This window comes from Lontra canadensis, unplaced genomic scaffold (assembly GCF_010015895.1).
Source record: "Lontra canadensis isolate GAN:19392208 unplaced genomic scaffold, GSC_riverotter_1.0 scaffold158, whole genome shotgun sequence".
In the NCBI taxonomy this organism is placed as follows: Eukaryota; Metazoa; Chordata; class Mammalia; order Carnivora; family Mustelidae; genus Lontra; species Lontra canadensis.
Window position 1 is genome coordinate 1,847,095 of NW_022631152.1, and position 21,929 is coordinate 1,869,023.

Here is a 21,929-nt window from a genome sequence, read left to right on the forward strand (position 1 = left end):
CTTTGAAGTAAGGGGAAAATTTTCCTTCTGTCCAGTACATTAAAGATATCTCCTTCCGGGGCAAAGAGCAGGTTTTTTTGTATTTCATTATAAATAAGATTTGGGTTACCTGGGCTCGGGGTTCCTCTTCTCCAGTGCAATACTGAAGGTGTCATCTGGCCCTTTCCATGTTGCCAGGGAGAATTGGGGCAAGGAGAACTGGCACAAATGCTCCCCTTCTGGCTACTACTCTTGCTGAGTACTAAAGCCCTTTGTCTCTAACCCCAGAGCCTCATGTCTTCTGCCAGCATCCTTGAGATTGGGGTAGGCTGACTTATTGGCTTGCAAATGGGGTAAAGTTTCAGACTCTTCACAGTTTTTGACAGTGAAATGCAGATATCTGGAAAAAGAGCATTTAGGACACAGGGAACAGCAGGTGGAAAGGCCCCAAGTCACTTGCCATACGTGATATTTTCCCTCTTAAAATTCTCTAACTTCTCCAATAACTATAAAGTTCTTAAGGACAACTCATCTTACTCATCTTTGTATCCCTAGTAAAACTACTAGTACATAGCAAATTCTCAATAAATGTTTGTTGAAATTAACAAGAAAATATAGTTGTCCCTCAGAAATCAGAATGTTTCTTTGGCAGGGATCTACTGGTACCAAGTATTATTTCCTTTTTTTCTTTTTTCTCATTTAGAGAAAGGCACATGATAGAGAGGCAAAAGAACTGAATTTGGAGTCAAGCTGGGTTTTCATTCCAGCTCTGCAGCTAACTAGCCTATAACCTTAGGCTACTTACTTAAAATTTCTGAGTCTTAGCTTCCCTGTGTGTGAAATCATAATAATAATCTTGTCTTCTCTGTCTTGATGCTGAAGCTGAAAAAGCATAAGGAACATACTAAGTGCTCAAGAAATATGTTGTGCCATATAGAGTGCCAAACCCAAGGTCGGGTTCTGAAGTTCATATCTATTACTATTATTCAGTCTTTGCTAGCTCCCCATCTGAAGGGGAAATGGGAAATCTGACAATTTTTAAAATCACTTGGAAGAATATGAAAACCGAGGATGGTCTGCATTCTGAGATTCCATCTAGACCATTAACCATTTCCATTCATTTAGCAATAAAACATATTTGCTGAGATCTGAAGTCCTGTGGAAGTTAATGAGCAAGTGCTAGAATCTGCCCTTGGGGTTACCTCTCCTATTCTCCTGAGCTCCCTAGTTCACAGGTTCATTGTAGTCTGCAGCCAATTATTGTTTTGAGTGGAGGCCTGCCAGCAGCATTAGGTGGAGAATTTGTTGCAAAGTTGGGCTTTGTTTTCACTTTGGAGCATGCAAGGGGGAATTGCAGTGGCTTAGAAACTCCATACCACAGTTGCAGAAATCTGCAAGAGTTCCTCAAAGCAGTTTGACACGGAGTTTTTCTGTGTTGAGAATCTTAGCCAATGAGTACCATGAACTGGTCCATCATTGAAGTGGCTTGGTACCTCCCCAAATAAGGAAGAGCAGCCAGTGTGATGAGGAATCTTGGACTGTTCATTTTTGGTAGTCAAGGAACAAAAGGGTTTGTGCCCCTCTTTGTACGCAGTGAAAGATTCATAGATTTTCTTAAAAATCTTTCCCCTTGCGGTGCCTGGGTGGCTCAGTCGGTTGAATATCAGACTCTTGGTTTTGCTCAGGGTCATGATCTCAGGGTTGTGGGATTAAGCCTGAGTCTGGCACTGGGCTCAGTGGGGAGTCTGCTTGAGATTCTCTCCCTCCCTCTTCCCTTGCCCCTTCCCCACATGCGCGCACACACTCTCTCTATGTCTCTGTGTCAAATAAATAAATTTTTCTGGGGGAAAAAAAATCTTTCCCCAATTCTTTGTTCCTACATCATTTGGGTCCGTGTCACTCTGTGGCAGTGAGGGTAGCCGACACCGTCCCTGATAGGTGATTCTGCTGTATGTGGTTGTAGACCTTACTCTGAGAAACATTGTGTGCTCACTTGGGCAGTACATATGCTACAACTGGAATGGTGCAGAGAAGATTATCATGGCCCTGTGCAAGGAGAAACATTAAGATGGAGAAAACAGAGTTGCAAATGGATAATTACACAGTCATATGTTACGTGCTGGAATTTCCGGGGAGAAAACAAGCAATGAACAGTTATTTTTGTCACAAGCAAGGAATACAGGAGCACGCTAATGAGAAGGTATAGCCCATCAGGCAAGTTTTGTGGTGATCTACAGTCCTAAGGACAACTGTGGCCTACCTGCCCATCTTTTCATCATTTTTTTTTTTTAAGCTCAAAAAGCTGCATAGTCAGTAGAGTCTTCACTGTATAGAATAAATGATGGAAGATGACTACTAGTCATAGTCCTCACTATATAGAATAGATGATTGAACTTGATCCTTAGAGCTACATTAAAACAAAGGGGAAAGAAAAAGGAGTCTCTTATTAATAGAACATGTGGACTGGAATTAGAGCCAGAAAGTTAGTTCTAGGTCTTGGTGATATCTCTTATAAGGCAGGCGTTCTATATATTCCATTCTCTTTTCTTTCCAGTTGGCTTTCTTCATTCATTTGTGATGTTTGCGCCTTCCTAGCTTCAGTGTGCAGACTCATACCCACTGTTTATTGGGTGGTTCTATGTATTAAGTGCTATGTAGATACAGCTCTACATTTCCTACAATATGTACTATGGGACTCAAGGCTCCTATGACTCCTTATGTCCTTTTTGTTTCAACTACTACTTCTACCTGCTTTTCCTCTTAGTAGTTTGTAAATTTTTGAGAATAAAAATTTGTTTGACCCACCTAATCTTTTTGTCATATCATGGCATGTGATAGATTGGCTGCCTTCATGTCACATTCCCACCCAGGTCCAATCAGTTACCACCACCGCCCTCCCCGCCGCCCCTCTGCCCGAAGACAATCAACTAATGCTGAGCGGGGTCAATGGTGGGACAATTTCACTTATACGGGCTGGGGACATTAAGGATTAGTAGTTTATCAGTCAAAAGGCTTTTATTTGGCTATCACATACCAGGGTACATGTGTGAATATTCTGACACCAGACTAGTAGCTCAGAGTTTGCTATCTGGTGTTTAAAGACCCACGTTTGCACACTGGTACTACCATCTAAAAGTTGTATTATCCTGGACAAATGACTTTCTCTGAGACGTTTCTCCATTGGCAACATAGAAGATATAGCATGGCTCTTCCTGGGGATTGAGAATCTCTTGGGTGTAGACGTTGGGCGAAATGTTTGAGCTCCAGAATGACTGAGTTACCATCCTGGGGAGTTTTGTTTGCAGTCTAATAGCAAGCAGTTCAAAAGATTCCTTTGGTGGGGGGAGGGGGGAGGAGGTCCTGCTTACTGCAGGACCAGCCCTCCTCTACCAGTTCCACTTCAGTAAACTTGGGGTGGAGCACAGGCTTTGCTGTTCAAGAGTTGCCTCAAGGCTACAGGTGGTGGTGGACCTAATGAGAAACATTAGGATGGAGAAAAGACTTTCAAAGGGATAATCACAATGTTCCTTGTTAAATGCTGCAGAGTGGCTTCAGTAGGACCAGAAGCACCAGAAGGACCAGAGCACAGAGAGCTTGTTTATTGTGTTAACTTTATTTCGCTGGGATGGGCCATCAGAAATGATTAGGTTACTGAGTGACAAGTTCAGATTTGACTTTTAGAAGGATGACTTTGGTTTCAGTGTGAATAACAGAATGATGGGGGTAAGAAGGACTGCATGGAGACTAGGGAGGAGGCGGTGGTCCTAATGCAGGTCAGCTGTGACAGGAAGTGACGGAAGTGACTATTGGGATACAGCTATTGGGATACAGGTGGAGTGCCAGGATGGCCAGGAGACAGGCTCTGAACTGGAGTGGAGGCAGGGAGTAAGAAGCCTAGCTTCGAGAGCAGGTGACATCCACCCAGGTATGCAATCAGATGCAGATTTATGTGGAGAATGAGGGAAAGCAGTAATGAGTTTTAGGTACAGCTATTAGAAAAGCTAGTGAACAGCTGGAAAAATGGAAATCCAGCTCAAAGGGGAGATTAAGCTTTGTTTAGAAGTTTGTAAAAATCTGATGTCTGGATGATAACTGAAGACACGAGTGTACAGGAGAGTTCTCAAAAAGAAACTTGGAGTGAAGAAAGGGGACATAGAATTAGAATTTCCAGAAATAGGACCCCAAGAAATACCACTATACAAAGGATAGGCAAAGAAAGAGAAGCCATTTTGAAGGAATTTCAAAAAACTAGCTTAGAGATGTGTGAGAAGTTTGGTGACAGTAACCTTGAAAAATCCAGTACAAAACATTAATAATGCTAAGTGCCATTATTATTATTTTTCTCTCCCGTTTACCACGTGGACTAGAATGGTTTGTGCAATAATATAACTAAAAACAACTTACAGGATCATTTCTCTGCCAAATGTCAATTCAATGCTGGGGATAGAACAGGTAGATATTTTTTTTTATCCTATCATTAAGTAAAGCTTGATTTTTACAGCACCTACTTTATGCTTGGTACTGAGCTAAGTGTGGATGATGGAGAGGTGGATTGGTCTCTGCCCTCACCAAGCTTACTTTAGTTCTAGCACGTGCAAGTTATGTTAAACAAACATCACAGATACTAAGTGATGGTGCGGCAAGAGTCTGACGTCCCTGTCTCAAGGGAGGATAGGGTGAAAAGTGTCTCAAAAAGAAAACATACAATATAGGAGACCACACTGATTGGGAAATTCAGAATAGGTGGGCATATAATACAATGTAATACAAAGAAGTACAACAAGTTTTACTATAAAGTGCAAAAGAGCACTAAATGCAGGTCCTAGTCCTACTACCACCCCAACTAGGTATCCCTAGGCAAGTGCCTTCACCTTCTGGGACATGGCTCTGTTCTCTAGGAGCTTTGGAGCAGCAACCTCACGCTTGGAAGGATGAAGGGCGGCCTTAGCATACCCTTCCTCCACCCCAAGCAGCCACTTGTTCCATGTACTTCCAACAGGTGATTTGGAAGGCTCTCAGAGAGCTCGAGCCAGGAGTAAATAGGAAGGTTAACCTTGCCTCCCCATGCTTCGCAGATGTGTGGGGCCAACTCCCGTTCGGTAGCTTTGGGGGTTTTGTTTTGTTTTTGATGGGATCAGATGGTTCATTTCAAAAGAGAGAAAGAACTATGTCACATTTAAGAGCAAGATCCTTGGAATCAGACGTGCTTAATTTCTGGATCTGCCTCTTGTCCCCTGGGTGACCTTCGGCAATTTATTCCACCTCTCTTAGCCTCGGTCTATTACCTAAAAACTTAGGATGAAGATACTTACCTCATAGGGATGTGGTGGCATTAAAGGCTAATGTATACAACCCCCGGAGCACAGTGCCGGGCACACAGTAGCTGGTTAAATAAAAGAAACCTGTTGGTCCGTCGAGTGATTGTTACCAATGACACCGAAAAGAAGCAATGGACGCACAAACGGCGGTCCCCTCCTTCTCAAGCTCTGCCCGGCAGAAAGCCGGCGTCCCAGGACTTAAAGGGACATTGGAGGGAACGTGGAACGGGTGGGACCCCGGAGTCCGTCGCATTGGTGATGGCGGTGAGAGCTGGGGTGGGTCGCTGTCCCCAGCCACGAGAAGGTCCGAGGGACCCCACCCCCGACAGGGCTGGCACCCGAGCAGCGAGCCGGCTCTCCGGCCCCCGGCATCCGGGGGGCCGGTTCTAAGGCGGGAGCCAGGGCAGGAGAGGAGGGGCGACTGGGGGAATTTCCCCGCCTCTCTCGCTCCTTCCATAAATCACCGCCGCAGCGGCAGCGGCCGCGCCGGGAAGTGCACGGAGCCGGAGTGCAGCGTGGTGGCACCAGACGCCTCCCTTTCCCCCCACCGCTTGCTTGCTTGCTTTCTTTCAGTTTGTGTGTGTGTGTGTGTGTGTGTGTGTGTGTGTGTGTGTGTGCGCGCGCGCGCGCGCGCGCGTGTGTTTTAAGCCTCCGCTCTCCCTCCTTGCTCGGGTGCCTGCCCAGCCTCGCAGCTCGGGCGCCGCTCCTCCTCCGCCGGTGCCGTCGCCCGTCCTCGCCGCCTCCGCCTCGCCGCGCCGGGACTCGGGGGAAGCGAAAGCTCGGCGGCTCGCCGCTCCCACTGTCAGCCCCGCGGCCCGCGCGCCGCCACCCTCCGAGACCCGAGCCGCGCCGCGCCGCGGGGGCCGCGCCGGCGCCGGGGTCCTTGGGAGCGCTCGGGCGGCCGCTTCCTCTCCCGCCCGCCGCCAGAGCCCGGCGATGGTGGCCGCCCGCGCTCCCGCGCTGTAGCCCGGCGCCCCCTAAGTTTGGGAGCCGCCGCGGCGCGCGGAGGCGTCTGCAGCAGGGCAAGAAAGTTTTGCGGGGTGCGCCGAGCGGGCCCTGGGCGCACCTCCCGTTGCTCCCTCCCCGCTTCCCGGCGCCTTGAGCCCGTCGGCGGGGAGTGGGGGGAGGCAGCATGGCCCGCGAGCCCGAGGAGGAGGAGACGGCGGGGGCGGCTGCTCTGGCCCGAGGCTGCCGGGGCTCGTCCGGCCCGGCTGGGGCCCGGGCGCGGCGGCCGCCCCTCTGGCTGCTTTGCCTGGGCGCGTGCTGGCTGCTGGGCGCCGTGGCCGACGCCGACTTCTCCATCCTGGACGAGGCGCAAGTGCTGGCGAGCCAGATGCGGAGGCTGGCGGCCGAGGAACTGGGGGTCGTCACTATGCAGGTAAGTGGCCCCTTTTGCGCCCCCCGAACTTGCCAGGCATCTTGCCTTTCTCCTTTGCGCAGACCCCGGTCCCATTCTCCAGTACAGGTCCCACTGACCACGCACAGACCTCTCTGGTCTGTACGCAGCCCCCTTTCCGCCAGACGCCTCTGCTCAGACCTCCCCTCACCCCCCGACTATACACCAACTCCTCTTTCAAGCACACAGGTACCTCTCCCTTTCTCCTCTGCAGAGGCTCCTGCCCTTTGCACTGAACCCACTCTACATTGCCCCCCCCCCCCCAGCTTCTTTATCTCAGCGAGGGTTCAGTGGTTCCTCCGAATCCTCTTCCCTAATTTGAACGTATTCCATCCCTCCCGCACCCTCCCTCTCTCCTCCCGGCTCAGTCGTGTTTTCACCCTCCTGACCCTGCAAACTCCCCTTCGTTCTTTGTGTACCCATTCCCGGGCAGCCCCGCCTGGCTCCGACGATTTTCCTCCCCTACCCCACGCCCTTGACCACCTCCCTGTGTCCCCCAGACCAAGGCGCACGGATGGGCGCCGGAAAGGAAGGAAGGCACCGCAGCGTGCGCAGCTGCTCCCGGGCCACCTGGGTCCCGGCGGAGAGCGGCTTCGGTAGTGGACTCTGAGGTCCCTTTCCCGGCTAGGGTGCATTGGGGGAGGGGCTGGCCTGGCAGATTCGCGACTCCGGTTCCGTGTGAGGGACTTTTCTTACTGCTTTCCGCTGTTGCTTGCTGTTGTTTGCGCACTCTCCGCTGTATGATTTTTGTTGTGTGTGTGCTTTTGGGGAGGGGGGTGGAAAAAGGGGGAACGGTGAGTAAGGTTTCCATTTTTCTAGAATGTTTACCATGTTGGCCCTCCCCAGTGGATTGTCCCTGGCTAAGAAGGAATCCTGAAGGTGATACTAGTAACAGTAGTAAAAATTGCTAAACAGCAACCACCTGGAGATTGTACCCTGCCATTATTATTATTATTATTATTATTAGGCCAGAAAGGCCCAGTCGATTAGGAGAGGTTGAGGGGACCTTAAGAGTCTGAAACCTTTGCTATAACATTCTTCCGTTAAATAACCTTATTCCCTTATGCATTCTAACAACAATAATGGTGATAAATGTGGTCTTCGAAAGAGCGAAGTTTCCAGGAATGTGCTCTCGGAATAGGTTTCTGATTTCGATTCTACTGTGACCACCCTTCCACCTCCGACCGGGGGAGGTGTTTTGAGTCACTTTGGGATTCAGGTTTCCGATGTCTCCCCCCCCCCCCCTTAAAGCCTTTCTCCCTACGATGCCTCCCCCCTCATCCCTGAGTCGTCTCTCAGAATGATACAATTTTCCTAAAGCCACTCCTTTAGACCTTTTCCACCGTAGTGAAAGAGGTTGGGCTTTTTGTTTTGTTTTTAGGTGAGATTGAGGAGTGGATGGTTTGCTTGAAAGGTAATTCTGTATTTGCAGACACCCGGCCACAAAGTGCAATAGAGTCGGATATTTTTGTCATTTGCATAACAATAGACAAGCCTTTAGGATACATCATTTAGTTGCCCTTTTCTGTGGAGGTTTTTCAGGTTCAGGTTCTGTTAGCCTTTTTCCACATGCGTGTTCTGATGGTTGTTGAGAGTTCTTAGGAGCAAAGTGACTTTTAGAGGAAATGGAACTAAAATGTTAGGAAGGAACTAAGATATCCCCCTCCTTCCAGTGGTGAATGTTTCAATTCAGAGCCCAAACAATTATGTTTTTGCATAGTGACACCTTTTTAAATAAAGGACGTCTAATATGTTTGAGTTTCAGACTGTTTGTAAGATTAGGAGGCGTTTGTCACCTTCACCCCATCGCTAGGGCTGGACCAGGGGTTGTAAGCCCCCCCAGCCCCTTCCCTATATAAACTAAGGACTTGGCTTTTTCTAAGATGGTGACAGCAGTTTTACGGTTTCTCACCCGATCCTTGACAAAAGGTGAAATTGGATCCCAACACATTGTCATTCAGGTAGGGATCCAAAGCAAATGTACTTTTAAAAGGCTTCCCTGTTGAAAAGGAGACACTTTGGAAGAAAAGCTCTGATCTGTGGGGGGTTGGTACCCAAATGGCCCTGTATCTCCTCCCTACTGGCCTCTTTCTAGCACCTTTGCAACCTCATTGTGGAAACTGGCTTCCTGGGGACAGGGTTTTGTCTGGCAAAATGTGAAGTGGCTTCTCTCCTTTTTTGAAAGGAGGAGCACATACTGTATTTAAATTCCTCTCCTTGAGCTGTACATTGATCTGCCACTTGCCTCCATCTGGGAAAATTGGGGAAAGAGTCTCTTTTTAATTTTGTTAGACTGCCAGCTTTTGCGGGGAGGAATAGTTGTAAAATGAAATCTAAGGCGGGTTAGATTTTTTTGGCCCTTAGAACAAAGATTTGGAGCCTTACATTTTCCTCTGTAAACCTCTGGGATTTGTTCAATGGGTCTGAAATTACGTGGGTTTAGGTATTTAAAGTGCAGATTATAGAGTCCTCCCTTGTGGAATGTTGGATTTTATAGCCGTAAAGCTGTTCTGTCATTCAGAGGTAGGGTAGCCTCCTGTGGGTGTTAAGGGCGGGCAGGGTCAGACTTCATATGTAGATGGAAGGGGGTGGGGAGAAGATGGGCAGATACGAGGGGTTTTGGGGAGAGGTTAGGTCTCTTTGCAAGGAAGAAAAATATTCCCGCTCAGTTAAGGATCCTTTGACCTTGGCATTTGGAGCACAGTGCAGAGCTTTTAGGAGAGCACCTCATTGATGAGAAACTTTCTGCGGGTCAGTTTACACGTAAAAAGCCCATTTTCAGACTTCCAAATCCCTTCTGCTGCAGAAGTTCTGCAAAGACCATTTTTAATTTTGAGAAATTGCGAAGCAGCCCTCCAATGGGGCCTGTTGCAGCATTTCCAATGGCAGCGCATACCGCTCACGGGAGGTCAAGGGGTAATTTCTCCAAAACAAAGATCAGGCCGCCTTTCAGTGCCGTAGTTTCCCGTGGCATAGCTGTTAGACAGCCCTTCAAACCGTCCCCTCTATCTTAAAGATTTTCTTGGAAAGGTTTTCTCCTGAAGTCTGCTGACTCTTGGGTTGGATGTTTTTTGTTTGTTTTTGCCATTCATTTTTGGTAATGGACAAAATAAAGATCTTTTTTATTAACATATAATGTATTATTTGCTTTGGGGGTACAGGTCTGTGAATCATCCGTCTTACACAATTCACAGCACTCACCATAACACATACCCTTCCCAGTGTCCATTACGCAGCCATCCTATCCCTCCCCCTCCAATTCCCCAGCAACCCTCAGTTTGTTTCCTGAGGTTAAGAGTCTCTCAAGGTTTGTATCCCTCCCTGGTCCCATCTTGTTTCATTTTTCCCTCCCTTCCCCCCCATGACCCTCTGCCCTGCCTCTCACATTCCTCATATCAGTGAGATCATGTAATAATTGTCTTTCTCTGATTGACTAAAATACAAAATATATTAAAGGATTTGCACACCAACTAATTTTGCCAGTGCTCTGGGAAAGCTGCCACTGAATAATACCCCCCCCTGCCCCGCCCCGCCGGACCATGGCAGCAGACATCCTACATCATCGGCAAAAGTCAAAAACCTAATCATCATCTCCTCAGGGGTCTGGTGGAGTGAAGCCATCAACACTGAGATGTGGGGAGCAGAGTGGCTATAGCAAGGCAGATGGGTTTCTGCCTATTTGCTCCTGCAACAAGTTTTTATCAAGCAGCATCTTGGAGTGGAAAGGACTTGACATTGACCATTTGGAGACCTGGGTTCAGCTCTGCCACTTAGAAGTTGGGCGATCTTTATCTGCAAGACTGGGGATGATGGTTCCTCCTAGAGATTGGCTCTGTGAACTTAATGGAAATAGTACACGTGAAGGCATTTGCTTGCTCACTTGAAGTTGGGGCTGGGAAGTGTTGGCGAATGAGGTGGTTTTTAAATGGAGAACTATTAATTGAAAGCTTACTGTGCACAGAACCCTATGGTAGGTGTTGAAGGGATTTACAGGGAGGTATTTGGCATAGCCCCTGGAGGAGTTTGTAATCTAGAGGAGGAGGGAAGATTGCTCAGGGAAAATGGTTAAATAACAATGTCCGCTTGTGAGAAAGCCTATCTGGTTCTGGCAGCCGTTTCACCAGTCACTTATAAGGCCCATTTAACATTATATGACAATACAGGCTTCTTAGCAGCAAGGGCCTGGCACCTGGCCAGTGTGCCTGCCTTGATTGTAGCTCTAACACAGCTCTGCTGGGCTGGGCATAGTCACTGTGAACTTGACAGACACACCAGCAGGTTGGTCAGACAGCTGCTGTTTGGGGCCTGGAAGGTGGGGGTGGGGGGTGGGGTGGGATGGGGCAGAAGTACCAGAAGCCCAAACTAGAGCTTAACTCCAGTCGGAGCAAGAGCAGCATCCAGGACAGATGTGACTTTAGGAACTGAAGGGTTCAGCTGGGCTGAGGTGCTACTTGAAAATCTAAAGCGAAGTTGGAAATGGGTGGCTGCTGCTGAAAGTGAATGGGGAGGCCTTTGTATGTACCAGAACAGACAGCATTGCCTAAAGGCATTGTTCATTTTGCATATGTTCAGCAAGCTTTGGGCAGGGGGCTTCTCCTCAGTGAAGGGTGGTGGGTTAGACTTCGCTGGGAATATAAGGAGGATGCAGCTCAGAACTGATGATGGAGACCAGTAGGAAAAGAGACGTTCTGATCTGAGGGCTGGCAAGAGATAGAGGCGGTGGAATGCACAGAGAGGTCAGTCCTGAAAGTCTCAAACACGAAGGCTGACCAAATCAGGAGTTCGCCAAACAGTTCTCATACCCTTTGGTGGTACTGGACAGAGTAGTGGGTATCCTGAAGCCCTGAGCAGGAATGGGCGAGGACTCTTGGACCTCTTCATATGGCGTCTTAGCTCACTGGCCGCTCTCACAGGAGCTTCTGTGGTTATTGGACTCAAGCATCTTGGTTTGCAGTTATGTTTAGGTTAGATGTGTATTTTTTCCTAAATCCTGTCTATTGTACCAGGAATGGCATACTTCAGGATAATGGGAATGTGTGCTTAAGCAATATTGAATGTCTTATGGGGGGAGAAAGCACCTCTAGTTGCAAATAATGTGGTTTTAGTCTATGCCCTATGTACAGTATAAGCCCTAGCAGGGAAAACTGCTGCCTTACTCTCTTCTGAAATTGAGTATGTGGAGTAGAGGAAAACTGACCGTTGATAGATGACTCTGAGTTGAACTTGGTAAGAGTGAGCCAAGGAAAAGCATGTTGAATGACTTCTGGTGGACTATCCTTGTTGTGCTTAATACTCTGTCCACTTCCTCTCCACTAATACCTGTCTTAGTTGGCATCGAGCCTGTGCTTCTATTTTTCCTGCCAGTCGTGCTTGAGTCTGGAGGTGTGTGGGGGAGGGGGAGGGGATGGTTTCACACTTTATAACTTGGTGCTATTTCTGGTTGCTGCTTGAGGAGTTCCTTCCTTGAGCTTAAGTGGATGAGCAGACAGGAACCTTGCAGAACTCTGGAATTCTGGTATTATGTGCAGTGGGATTTATTTTGGATCTGCTTTCACCTGGTGTAAAAAAAACACTGAAATTCAAAGTAGGAAGGGACAACAGAAGCAACAGTTTTGACTCAGCCAAGTATATTCATGTTGACTTTCAGCATGTTTTTAAATTGTTCTGAACATTAGTGTCTTCATGCTTCACGCATTATAGTGTTAGCGACTGGAAATAGGTATTAAAAGATAAGTGTCTAGCACAGGGTCTAACATAGGAACAGTTGGTAAATGGAAGTACGGGACTGTCTTTTTAGTGTCTGGGCACAGAACCTGGAAGGCAACAAACATGTAGCTCCTGAGCCTGAATCACACCAAAATCAAGTCTTCAGAACCTGCAGATTTCAATGTGGTCAGTCCTTTGTCCCAGGAGTTGCCGAAGTGAGGTATACAGACCTAGGGATGTGGTGTAAAACCATCCTTTGGGGTTCTTAATAGTGTGGACTTTTAAACTTTACATTACAAAGATTTGGAGGAAAAAACAGAAGAATAGCATAACAGTGCCGACGTACCTCTTACACAGCTGAAACTGTTAGCAACGCATGGTCAGGCTACTTTTCTCTCTGCCTGTGCCTGCACACCCCCTCCCAATTATTTTTGAAGCAAATTCCAGATCTCCCCTCATTTCATCCATAATACTTTATTTTTTTAAATCCAGAACATTTTAAACTGCATCCTTATACTGCATTTTAAAATATTTATAAGATACATAATGGTATACTATATATGGAATTTACAATCCACAAATCAAGACAGATATTTGAAGGGCATATACTTTAAGTGTTTTATGGTGACATGCCTGAGATTTTGAGCAATACTATCCTCCCCTACCCCCCACCCCCAGCTCTTTATAAATAGTATCTTTGCTCAGCAACCTCCTCACCCTTCCAGAAGTAATGCCCAAGCTTCTTTTGTGGGGGGCCTCCTCTGGGACCCTTTCTCCCCCCCTCCCTCACACAAGCGGTCTGGTCCTCATTTTCACATCTGGCTTTCTGCCCGAGGCCATGAGGATCCTTGTTTTTGTAGTGAGCAGTTTCTAGTTTCTACACACATATGTGACTGCTGCCTCATGGACCGCATCTTCTCCTTGTCTCTGTTCTCTGCCCCTTCCAGAGGAGGCAGGAGTGAGGAAGGGACATGTAAGGAGAAGCTGTAAGTGGGGGAGAGGAAGGTTGAAGAGGAAAAGTTGGGCTGTATACGTATTTGTCTTCTGAAGAGCCTGTCAGCAAATGTTCACTGGGTGCTTCTGTGCAGAATTGGAGGCTGGGAGAGTGTAAGAGAGGCCTAGAACACCCACTGCTTTCCCTCTGAGAGCTCATGTCTCTTTGCCTCAAGTGATTGAACAGTCTGGGTAATCTTTGGGCAGTCACTGGATTAGGGATTAGGGTTTAAACAATGTGGCCAGTACACAGTTTCTCTCTGCATGCCTACTTTCTTAAATAGGTCTTCCCCTTTGTTTCAGCATGGCAGGCGGTAGGGTAGCTTAGAAGTGCTTGAGTTGGAAACTTGCTCCTTCTTGTGCCTGAGTATCTTGTATTTGGAGATGTACACTGGGGGAAAAGAACCAGGAATCTGGAGAAAGCTTGGTACCTAGAAAACTCAGCTGAAGTGATGTAGGATTCAGACACCAGCTGCCACCAGCTGTCACCAGCTGCTGGGGCCTGTCCCATAGCTTTGCTCTGCCTCCCCAAGTCCAGTTCAGAAAGGGCCTGCTTTGTGGTCTCCCTGCTTTTGGCTGCAAGGCAGGCTGCTTGGCTTTCCACTGTGTTCTTGAGGTCTGCCCTCAGGTGTATGAATCCAGGCTCAGCAGGTCTGCCCTTGGCACACCTTTTCTCCTTGACCTTTCAGCTCCTCAGATCACTGGGTGACATGAGGACCAGGAAGAAGAGGAGAGCATCACCGCTACCTCCCTTCTTTTCTTATAGATGAGAAACTGAGGCCTAGTGAGGGACGTGGCTCTCTGGGGCTCACACCAGTAGTAAGTGGTAGACTTAGAACTCAAATGTTGGTCTTTAAGACTCTTGCTTTTTGACTCTTTACACCATTTTATCCTGTGGGAGCTCCATTTTTACAAGAGAATTTTGCCTTAAAATGGAAAGGAAAATTAAGGACCTTTACATTTCTTTGAGGGGGTGCGAGGTTTTTTATGGGTGAGCATGTAAAGCTGATAGTGGACTTCAACAACTGACTGGGTTTTTGTTTTTGTTTTGATGAGTTGTTACTTAAATATCTAAAAAGTTGGTGAGCCACAGATGAAACAAAAATTTTGAGACTTTGGCAGTGTTGTTAGTTTTTTTTTTTAAAGAGCAATTGTAAATGGTCTTTTTGTTTATAATTATGAACTGTACCACCATCAGTAATTTTTTATTAAAAAGGTAAAGCATAAAAGGAAACCAAAACTTCAAGGGAGAACTTTGGTTTTTTGGTTTTTGTTTATGTAAAGTCTACAGAAGGAAATTTTACCTGTAATTTTCAGGTAAAGTTATATTTTGAACTTCAGGATTTGTATCTCCCTAGTCATTAGAAGTATGAAGTTTGGTGTTTTTTTGTTTTTTGTTTTTTAATTTTCACCAAGGGAAAAGAAATAGAATTATTATTTTGGAGAAGTTATTTATTTGATTTGATAATGAAACAAAATAAAATGTCATTTGAATGCCTCTTTACCCTGCCTACTTCGTTCTGAGTTCAAAAGGAGTTTTTCCCTCCTTCAGATTACATAGTCAAATGATTTCTGAGTTACAGTTCGAAAAATTCCGACACCTAAATACTGGGGTGGATCGTTGAAAAGTAACTTATGGTCCATATTTGCCTGGAAATCGTGTGTTTTATTGTAATTGTAGAGAAGAAGCCGGTGGCTAAGTTATTATCTGTTGTGTGTGATAACGTCTTGATTCTGTTCCAACCATAACAATTATTTTAAAGACTCTGTCAAGGCCCAACACCGTAGCACTTTTTTTTTTTTTAATTCCCCTTGGATATTTTTTTAAGTTTTATTTTTGCATGGAGTATTAAAAAAAAAAAAACTTTCAAGGCCGTGGTGGAAGGGCAGTGAAAATCGGCAAGCCAGTGAGAATGAATCTGAATTTTTAATTAGGCTTTGAGTTGTTTCTTCAAAGTGTAGAGACATCATTAGTGATGTAAGTCTTGTTGCGTTAGCAGAGACTGACATTTTACTTCAAACGTGGAGAGTGCAGCTGTCCTGTGCAGATAAAAGTTGCCAAGTACGGAATAGCAAGGTGGATTGGTAGATAATTAGCTGTCCCACATTACTGCAGTGTGGAAGAAGCCTGCCAGTCATGGGCAGGAAGGAGGAATTATTAGTGGGAGAAAATCCAACTGTGTCATAAAGCAATTTGGAATCACTTCAGCTGTGGCAGAGCTGATAAGGTGTATGTTCAGGAAATAAGACAAACTGAGTCTGGTGTATGATAGCCAACTTTCTTTCTTAAGAAATCTTCATTTAAAAGAGGGATGGCTAGAAATTAGTGATTCGTAAATTCAGTGAGGTACAGATTCATCATCAGTCTGCCCTGACTCCATATATAAAATAATTAACCAGCTTAAATAGTCTTTGTATTTGCATATATCTTGAAGATAAAGTGAGGATTCTATATGGGTTTGGGGGGTGGGGGCAAGAATCCCAGGAATGCCATAAAGCCTTGACAATAACTGCTGTGTCTAACCATGAAAAGACATTTGAAGAAATGTTGAGGTGTATCACCTCTCTAATATAAATGTTAACAATATTTACAAGTGGAATATATATTGCCTTATTGGTAGAATATGTGCGTATATTTAAATATTCTTAATAGTGTTTCTGTGATCCTCACATTCATCTGTAGGAGATGAGAGGTCTAGAAGGATCTGTTGACTTTCTTGTCCATCCTCAATTACTTGGTAACTCAGATGAAACTTTATGGGATGTTTTTGCCCATTTGGATTGCTCCCTGTGCCCCTGCCAAGATACTGGACTCCTTTGTCCTCATTTCATCCACTTTTATTGGGTTGGCTTTTTCCAAAGGCGGGGCCTCTTCTGGCAGCCCAGAAGTAGGTGGTGCTGAAGTGGGGTGTGTGCCATGTTCTGCTTGGATAATGTCACCTCTGAATGAGACCTGCCCTTGGCCGCTAAGGGGGAGAGCCCGTTTTTTCACTCTTTGCTTTTTTTCCCTTCTTGCTAGGGGAAGGTCACTGGGTTGTTTCTGCCCTGGGTGGTTTTGGAGAAAGCCTGGAGAATTGAGGTTTTTGGCAATCTTGGCTCTTGGATCCAGAATCGACTTCATTGACCTTCCTGTAAAATGGGGATATTTACCCTTCTGTATCCTTGGGCAGGGGTTAGGAGATTAGTGACAGGGAACCAGACTTTGTACTGATGGTGAACCAGTCCTATTTGTTACGGGTTGAGAGCCCTGGCATTAAGTGTAAATTAATATGACCATCAAGGAAGCTTAGACTTTTTTTTTTTTTTTTTGGCTTACATGTATATTGAGATAATGTGGGCAAGAATTGCAAACAGCAAAGCTTTGTACAGGTGTGAGTTATTAGAGCATGAACTCCCATAATGTAATGCCCAGATTTATTCATCTTGTAGTCCTGGTGTGGGTTATATAGTCCTGTTTGTCTGGCACATGGTGAGGACTCGAAAAATGTCTGGACTGCAGAAATGGAGTAGCCTGCTTTCAATAGTAGACTTTGTAACATTCTCGTCTTTACTGCAAATTTAGCTCTTGCCACTGTTTCATGCGTCCATTTCATTACTCACTCTAGGCTTAGAGTGAAAGGTCTTGAGCCTTTACTTGGTACAAAGATTTAAAATGTTTCAGATTGGTGAAAATGTCTAACAGAGTATTAAGCACATTAGGACTTGTAAATATTGGTTCTGATGTCTAATTTCTTTGTGTGAGAGAAAGTTGAGGTATGTATATTGGAATATAACAAAGACGAAGATGTGTGTGTTTGCAGATTACGCACTTAGCGCTACTTTATCCTAGAGGCTAGAATTGATTAATTAGCTTAACTGTTTATTGAGCATGGACTATATGCCAGGTTTTGTGCTTGGATTTCAGTTTGTGACTGAAAAAATGGACATGAGCCCTATTCTCATAGAGTATACCATCTATTAGGGAAAATAGACATTAAAGAGATAATCATGGAAGTAAATTATTAATTTTTGAATAGTATTAGAAGGAAACCAGGGCTATTAGATTACCGGGGAGATGTTTTAAAATCTTTTGGTGTGTGTGTGGGGGCAGGGGGGTCAGAATGTCACTTCTTTCCTTAAAATTCTCCAAAGGTTCCTGTCTGACTCAGTGCGAAATCCCAAATTACAGTGGTCTTTACAGCCACATGGGACCTAGTCCTTGGTATCTTTGTGGCCTTACCTCCCCTCACCCCACCCAGCTGCCACCCTTCCCACTCACACATGCACTATTCCTCTAATATTCCAAGCACACACCTGCCCTAGAGCCTTTGAACTTGTTGTTCCCTCTGCCTGGGAATAGCAAGAAGCTCTCTTGGGTCACCTTTAACAGTACCCTGCTTTGCCTCTCCTCACTCTTTCCTTACCTTGTTTGTCACACCCCCCTAACCTCCCACAGGGAGCTTGTATCAGTCACTCCTGTTTTCATGTGGAATGGTGCTTGGTACTTAAAATCAATAAATACTTACTGGACAAGGGTGAGTGGGAGTGACAATTCTGGACTGGGTAGTATGGGAAAGAATCTGGCTCCTTTTGGGCATCACCTCAATCAGAGGAGGGGTTTATGGGTTTTGCAGAAAGAGGAGGAGCCAGTGGTGGGCACGGTTTGGGGAGCCTCACAAAAGAAGGAGCCAGTCAGGGGAGGAGTCGGGAGCAGCCCAAGGAAGAATGAGAATCGAGGGAGGGATTGGGGGTGTGTGTGTGGGGGGGTGACTAGCATCCCAGTGACCATCCAAGTTTGAGGGGCAGGACTGTGGCCTCCTTGAACTGAAGTCAAGCCAGGGGCTGACTTAGCACGCATGCCGATGGGTGCCTCAAGTGAAGAATTTGGATTCTTAGTCCAATTTAACGCAAGTATAGTTGTTTGCCATTAACTCTGGTCGTGACTTTATTGATAGGTCCCATTAAAAGGGTGAGGATTCAGGGTGAAAGACCCTGGATTGGTAGAGGTCTGGAAACTGGAAAATCTCCAGTAGGCCATCTGTTTCTTCCAGGTGGGGGAGAGGAGAGCGAAGAGACTTCAGCTTCATTCAGATAGATCATGGAGAAAAATTTAAATGTAGCTTCATAGTTCATTATAACTTAAAAAATACTCGTGCTTCCCATGTTATTTTTTGGCCAAAAAACCCCCAACATAACCCCGCCCCCCCTAAACTTTGTAGAGTCAACTGAGTACAATAATGAGGTCCTACAGTAATGATTCAAATGTACTTTGCCTATACAGCATTACATTCATTTAAGTTACATACAGTAAAATGTAGTATTTTTTTCTCCCTGCAGATAGTAAATTACTTTTTAATGTGGCTTTGACATTTTATAACCAAATCTTTGAAGTCCTCAAATATTTTTTCATGTTATTTAAAAAATTGTGGCAAAATATACATAGATTAAGTTTACTATTTGAACCATTTTTAATGGTTCAGTTCTGGGCATTAACTACTTTCACATTGTGTGGCTATTACCACCAGTGTCTCCAGAACTTTCCCGTCTTCCTAACTGAAACTCAGTACCCATTAAAAGTCTCTCTTCTTCTCCCTGCAGCCCCTGGTAACTATTAATTTTTTTTTTCTCTGTGAATTAGACTACTTTAGGCACCACATAAGTGGTGAAATCCTACAATATTTGTCTTTTTGTGACGGATTTATTTACCATAATGTCTTAAGGTTCATTCATGTTATAATGTGAATTAGAATTTCCTTCCTTTTTAAGGTTGAATAATTACCATTGTATGTATATGCTACATTTTGTTTGTCCATTCATCTATCAGTGGACACTTGGCTTGCTTCCACCTTTTGACTGCTGTAAATAATGCTTCTATGAACATGAGTGTACAAATGTTTGAGTCCCTGCTTTCAGTTCTTTGGGGTATATATGCAGAGTGGAATGGCTAGATCACATAATTCTGTTTAATTTTTTGAAGAATAGTCCCATTGTTTTTCCATAGTAACTGACATTTTATATATATATTAAAATATTTTTACTTATTTGAGAGAGCAAGTGAGAGAGATCATGGAGGGAGAGGGAGAAGTAGACTCCCTGCTGAGCAGGGAGCCTGATGTGGGGCTCGATCCCAGGACCCTGAGATATGACTTGAGCTGAAAGCAGACACTTAACCAACTGAGCTACCCAGGCACCCCACTGACATCTTACATTCTTACAGCAATGCACAAGAATTTTCATTTCTCCACATCCTTGCCAAAACTTATTTTTGTAAAACAGCCATCCTGATGGGTGTGAAAATGTATTCTGTGGTGTAGAGTTCCATGAAGTTGGATAAATGAGCAGTCATGCAGCTGTCATCCTAGTCAATGCAGAATACTTTTCATCACCCCCGAAATTCTGATCCTGCTCCTTTGTGGTCAGTCCTCCCTTCACCCTACTTAGAACCCCTGAACACTACTGGTATGGTCCCTGTCTCTGTAGTTTTGTCTTTTCTAGAATATGCTATAATTGCATTGTGATTTGCATTTTGAGTCTTGGTTTTTAAATTTAGCGTAATTTGAAATTCATCCATGCTGTGTATATGAACAGTTCATTCCTTTTTATTGTTCAATAAAATTTCATTGTGTGTACCACACACTGGTTTGTTTCTAATTGAAAAGATTTGGATTTCTTAAAGTCCTAAATATATAAACATTCCTACTATAGACCTTTATGTAGAGGTTCTTGTTTGAACATAAGTTTTCACATTTTTAGGGGTGGGATTACTATGTCATATATTAAACTTTGTAAGAAACTGCCAGTCTGCTTTCCAGAAGGTCTATATCATTTGTCATTTTTTTAAAGATTTTTATTTGAGAGAGTGAGAGAGCGTAAGCAGGGTGAGAGGCAGAGGGAGAAGCCAGGAGCCTGATTTGTGTGTGGGGGAGGGCACTAGTTGGGGAGACAGATTCCAGGATTATGACCCAAGCCAAAGGCAGATGCTTAATAGATTGAGCCACCCAGGCACCCCTGGGTCTCTATCCTTTTGTTATTCCACCGCAATGTAGGAACATCATGGTTGCTCCCTGTCTTCACCAGAACTTGATCGGGTCAGTCATTGTAACGTTAGCTGTTATAAAATGTGAAGTAATAAATCATTGTGGTTTTAATCAATATTTCCCCAGTGAATAATGGTGCCTAGCATTTTTCAGTGTGCCTGTTTGCTGTGTGTGTGTGTGTGTGTGTGTGTGTGTGTGTAGTTTTCTGGTGAAATGCCAAAACTTTGGACCATTTTTTTTTTTTTAAGATTTTATTTACTTGGCAGGTTTAACAGCACAAGCAGGGGGAGCAACAGGCAGAGGGAGAGGGAGAAATAGGCTCCTTGCTGAGCAGGGACATGGGGCTTGATCCAGAACCCTGGGATCATGACCCAAGCTGAAGATAGCTACTTAATGGACTGAGCCACCTCAGCACCCCAACTTTTGACCATTTTTAAATTGGGTTCTTTATTGTTGACTTTTAAAAAATTAATTTATTGGTTTTATTAATTTTGTAGATTAGTATAATGGATACAATCTAGTTTTAGAAAATTTCCATTTTAAAAGTTCCAGTGTGCCTATTTGTTGAGTTTTGAGGGTTGTTTTTTGGTTTTTGGTTGTTTTTTTTTTTTAATTTAGATGGACTTTTTATTTTCCTTAAGGAGGGGCCAAAATCTGTTGTGAGAACAAGATCACTTAAAAAAATCGCTTTTATCAAAGAATAATGACCAGGATTAGAAAGAATAAACCATAATCCAGATAAAGATAAAAATCTTTAAAAGATAGCTGTGGATTTTGCAGTTCTTATTTTCAGCTAGAAACAAAGCCCTATTGAGGAGTTTTGGTTAATGTGGCCCGTGTAGGTGCTTAGATTAAGTCAATCAGTTGATTAGTGACTGTGGATTACACTCCTGTAATGTTCCTGCTCTGCTCGAGTTGTGGGACATAGGGATGAAGAGAACAGAGTCCCTGCCTTTGAGGGTCTTACTTTGTATAAGAGGAAGATATTTAAATATGCAGAAATCAAATAAAGGGGACATTGGACCCTGATGAGTTCTGTGAAGATGAAGTAGCTGTGGGGTTCAAAGGCAGCCTCTTGGAAGAGCTGGTATTTGATGTGGGGATGTATTGGGGGCTGCCTGGGAGAAGCTGGGGGAAGGAATAGAAAACACAGAGTCTGAGGGGGGAAAACAAATTTGGTGTGTTTGAGAGGCCAAAAGAAGGCACAGAAGTAAGGTAAGAGGGGAGGAAGAGGAGAAAGGCTAGATCACCGTGGAGAAAAGCAACAAGTTTTCATTTTATTCTGGATGAAATGGGAAGCCAGTGGAGGATTTTAGGCATATGAGTGACGTGGTTGACTTGTGCTTTAGAAATATCCCTGTGGGGCCACCTGGGTGGCTCAGTGGGTTGGGTCTCTGCCTTTGGCTTGGTTCAGATTTCGGGGTCCTGGGATCGAGCCCCACATCGGGCTGTCTGCTCAGCAGAGAGCCTGCTTCCTGCTCTCTCTCTGCCTGCCTACTTGTGATCTGTCAAATAAATAAA

At 45.0% G+C, this 21,929-nt stretch overlaps 1 protein-coding gene and 1 non-coding gene across 2 annotated transcripts in view; both read left to right on the plus strand.

The window, feature by feature from the left end:
- The first annotated feature begins 1,964 nt into the window (after positions 1–1,964).
- Positions 1,965–2,074, plus strand: LOC116859542. The gene has a single exon (XR_004381182.1). It is a non-coding gene; the product is annotated as a U6 spliceosomal RNA (small nuclear RNA).
- A 4,319-nt stretch (positions 2,075–6,393) lies between these two features.
- Positions 6,394–21,929, plus strand: part of CACHD1 (cache domain containing 1) — a 200,322-nt gene continuing 184,786 nt past the window's right edge. Inside the window, exon 1 of the mRNA XM_032844869.1 lies at positions 6,394–6,675. Within this exon, the coding sequence (XP_032700760.1) occupies positions 6,430–6,675 (246 nt within the window). The 5' untranslated portion in view covers positions 6,394–6,429. The remainder of the gene's footprint in view (positions 6,676–21,929) is intronic.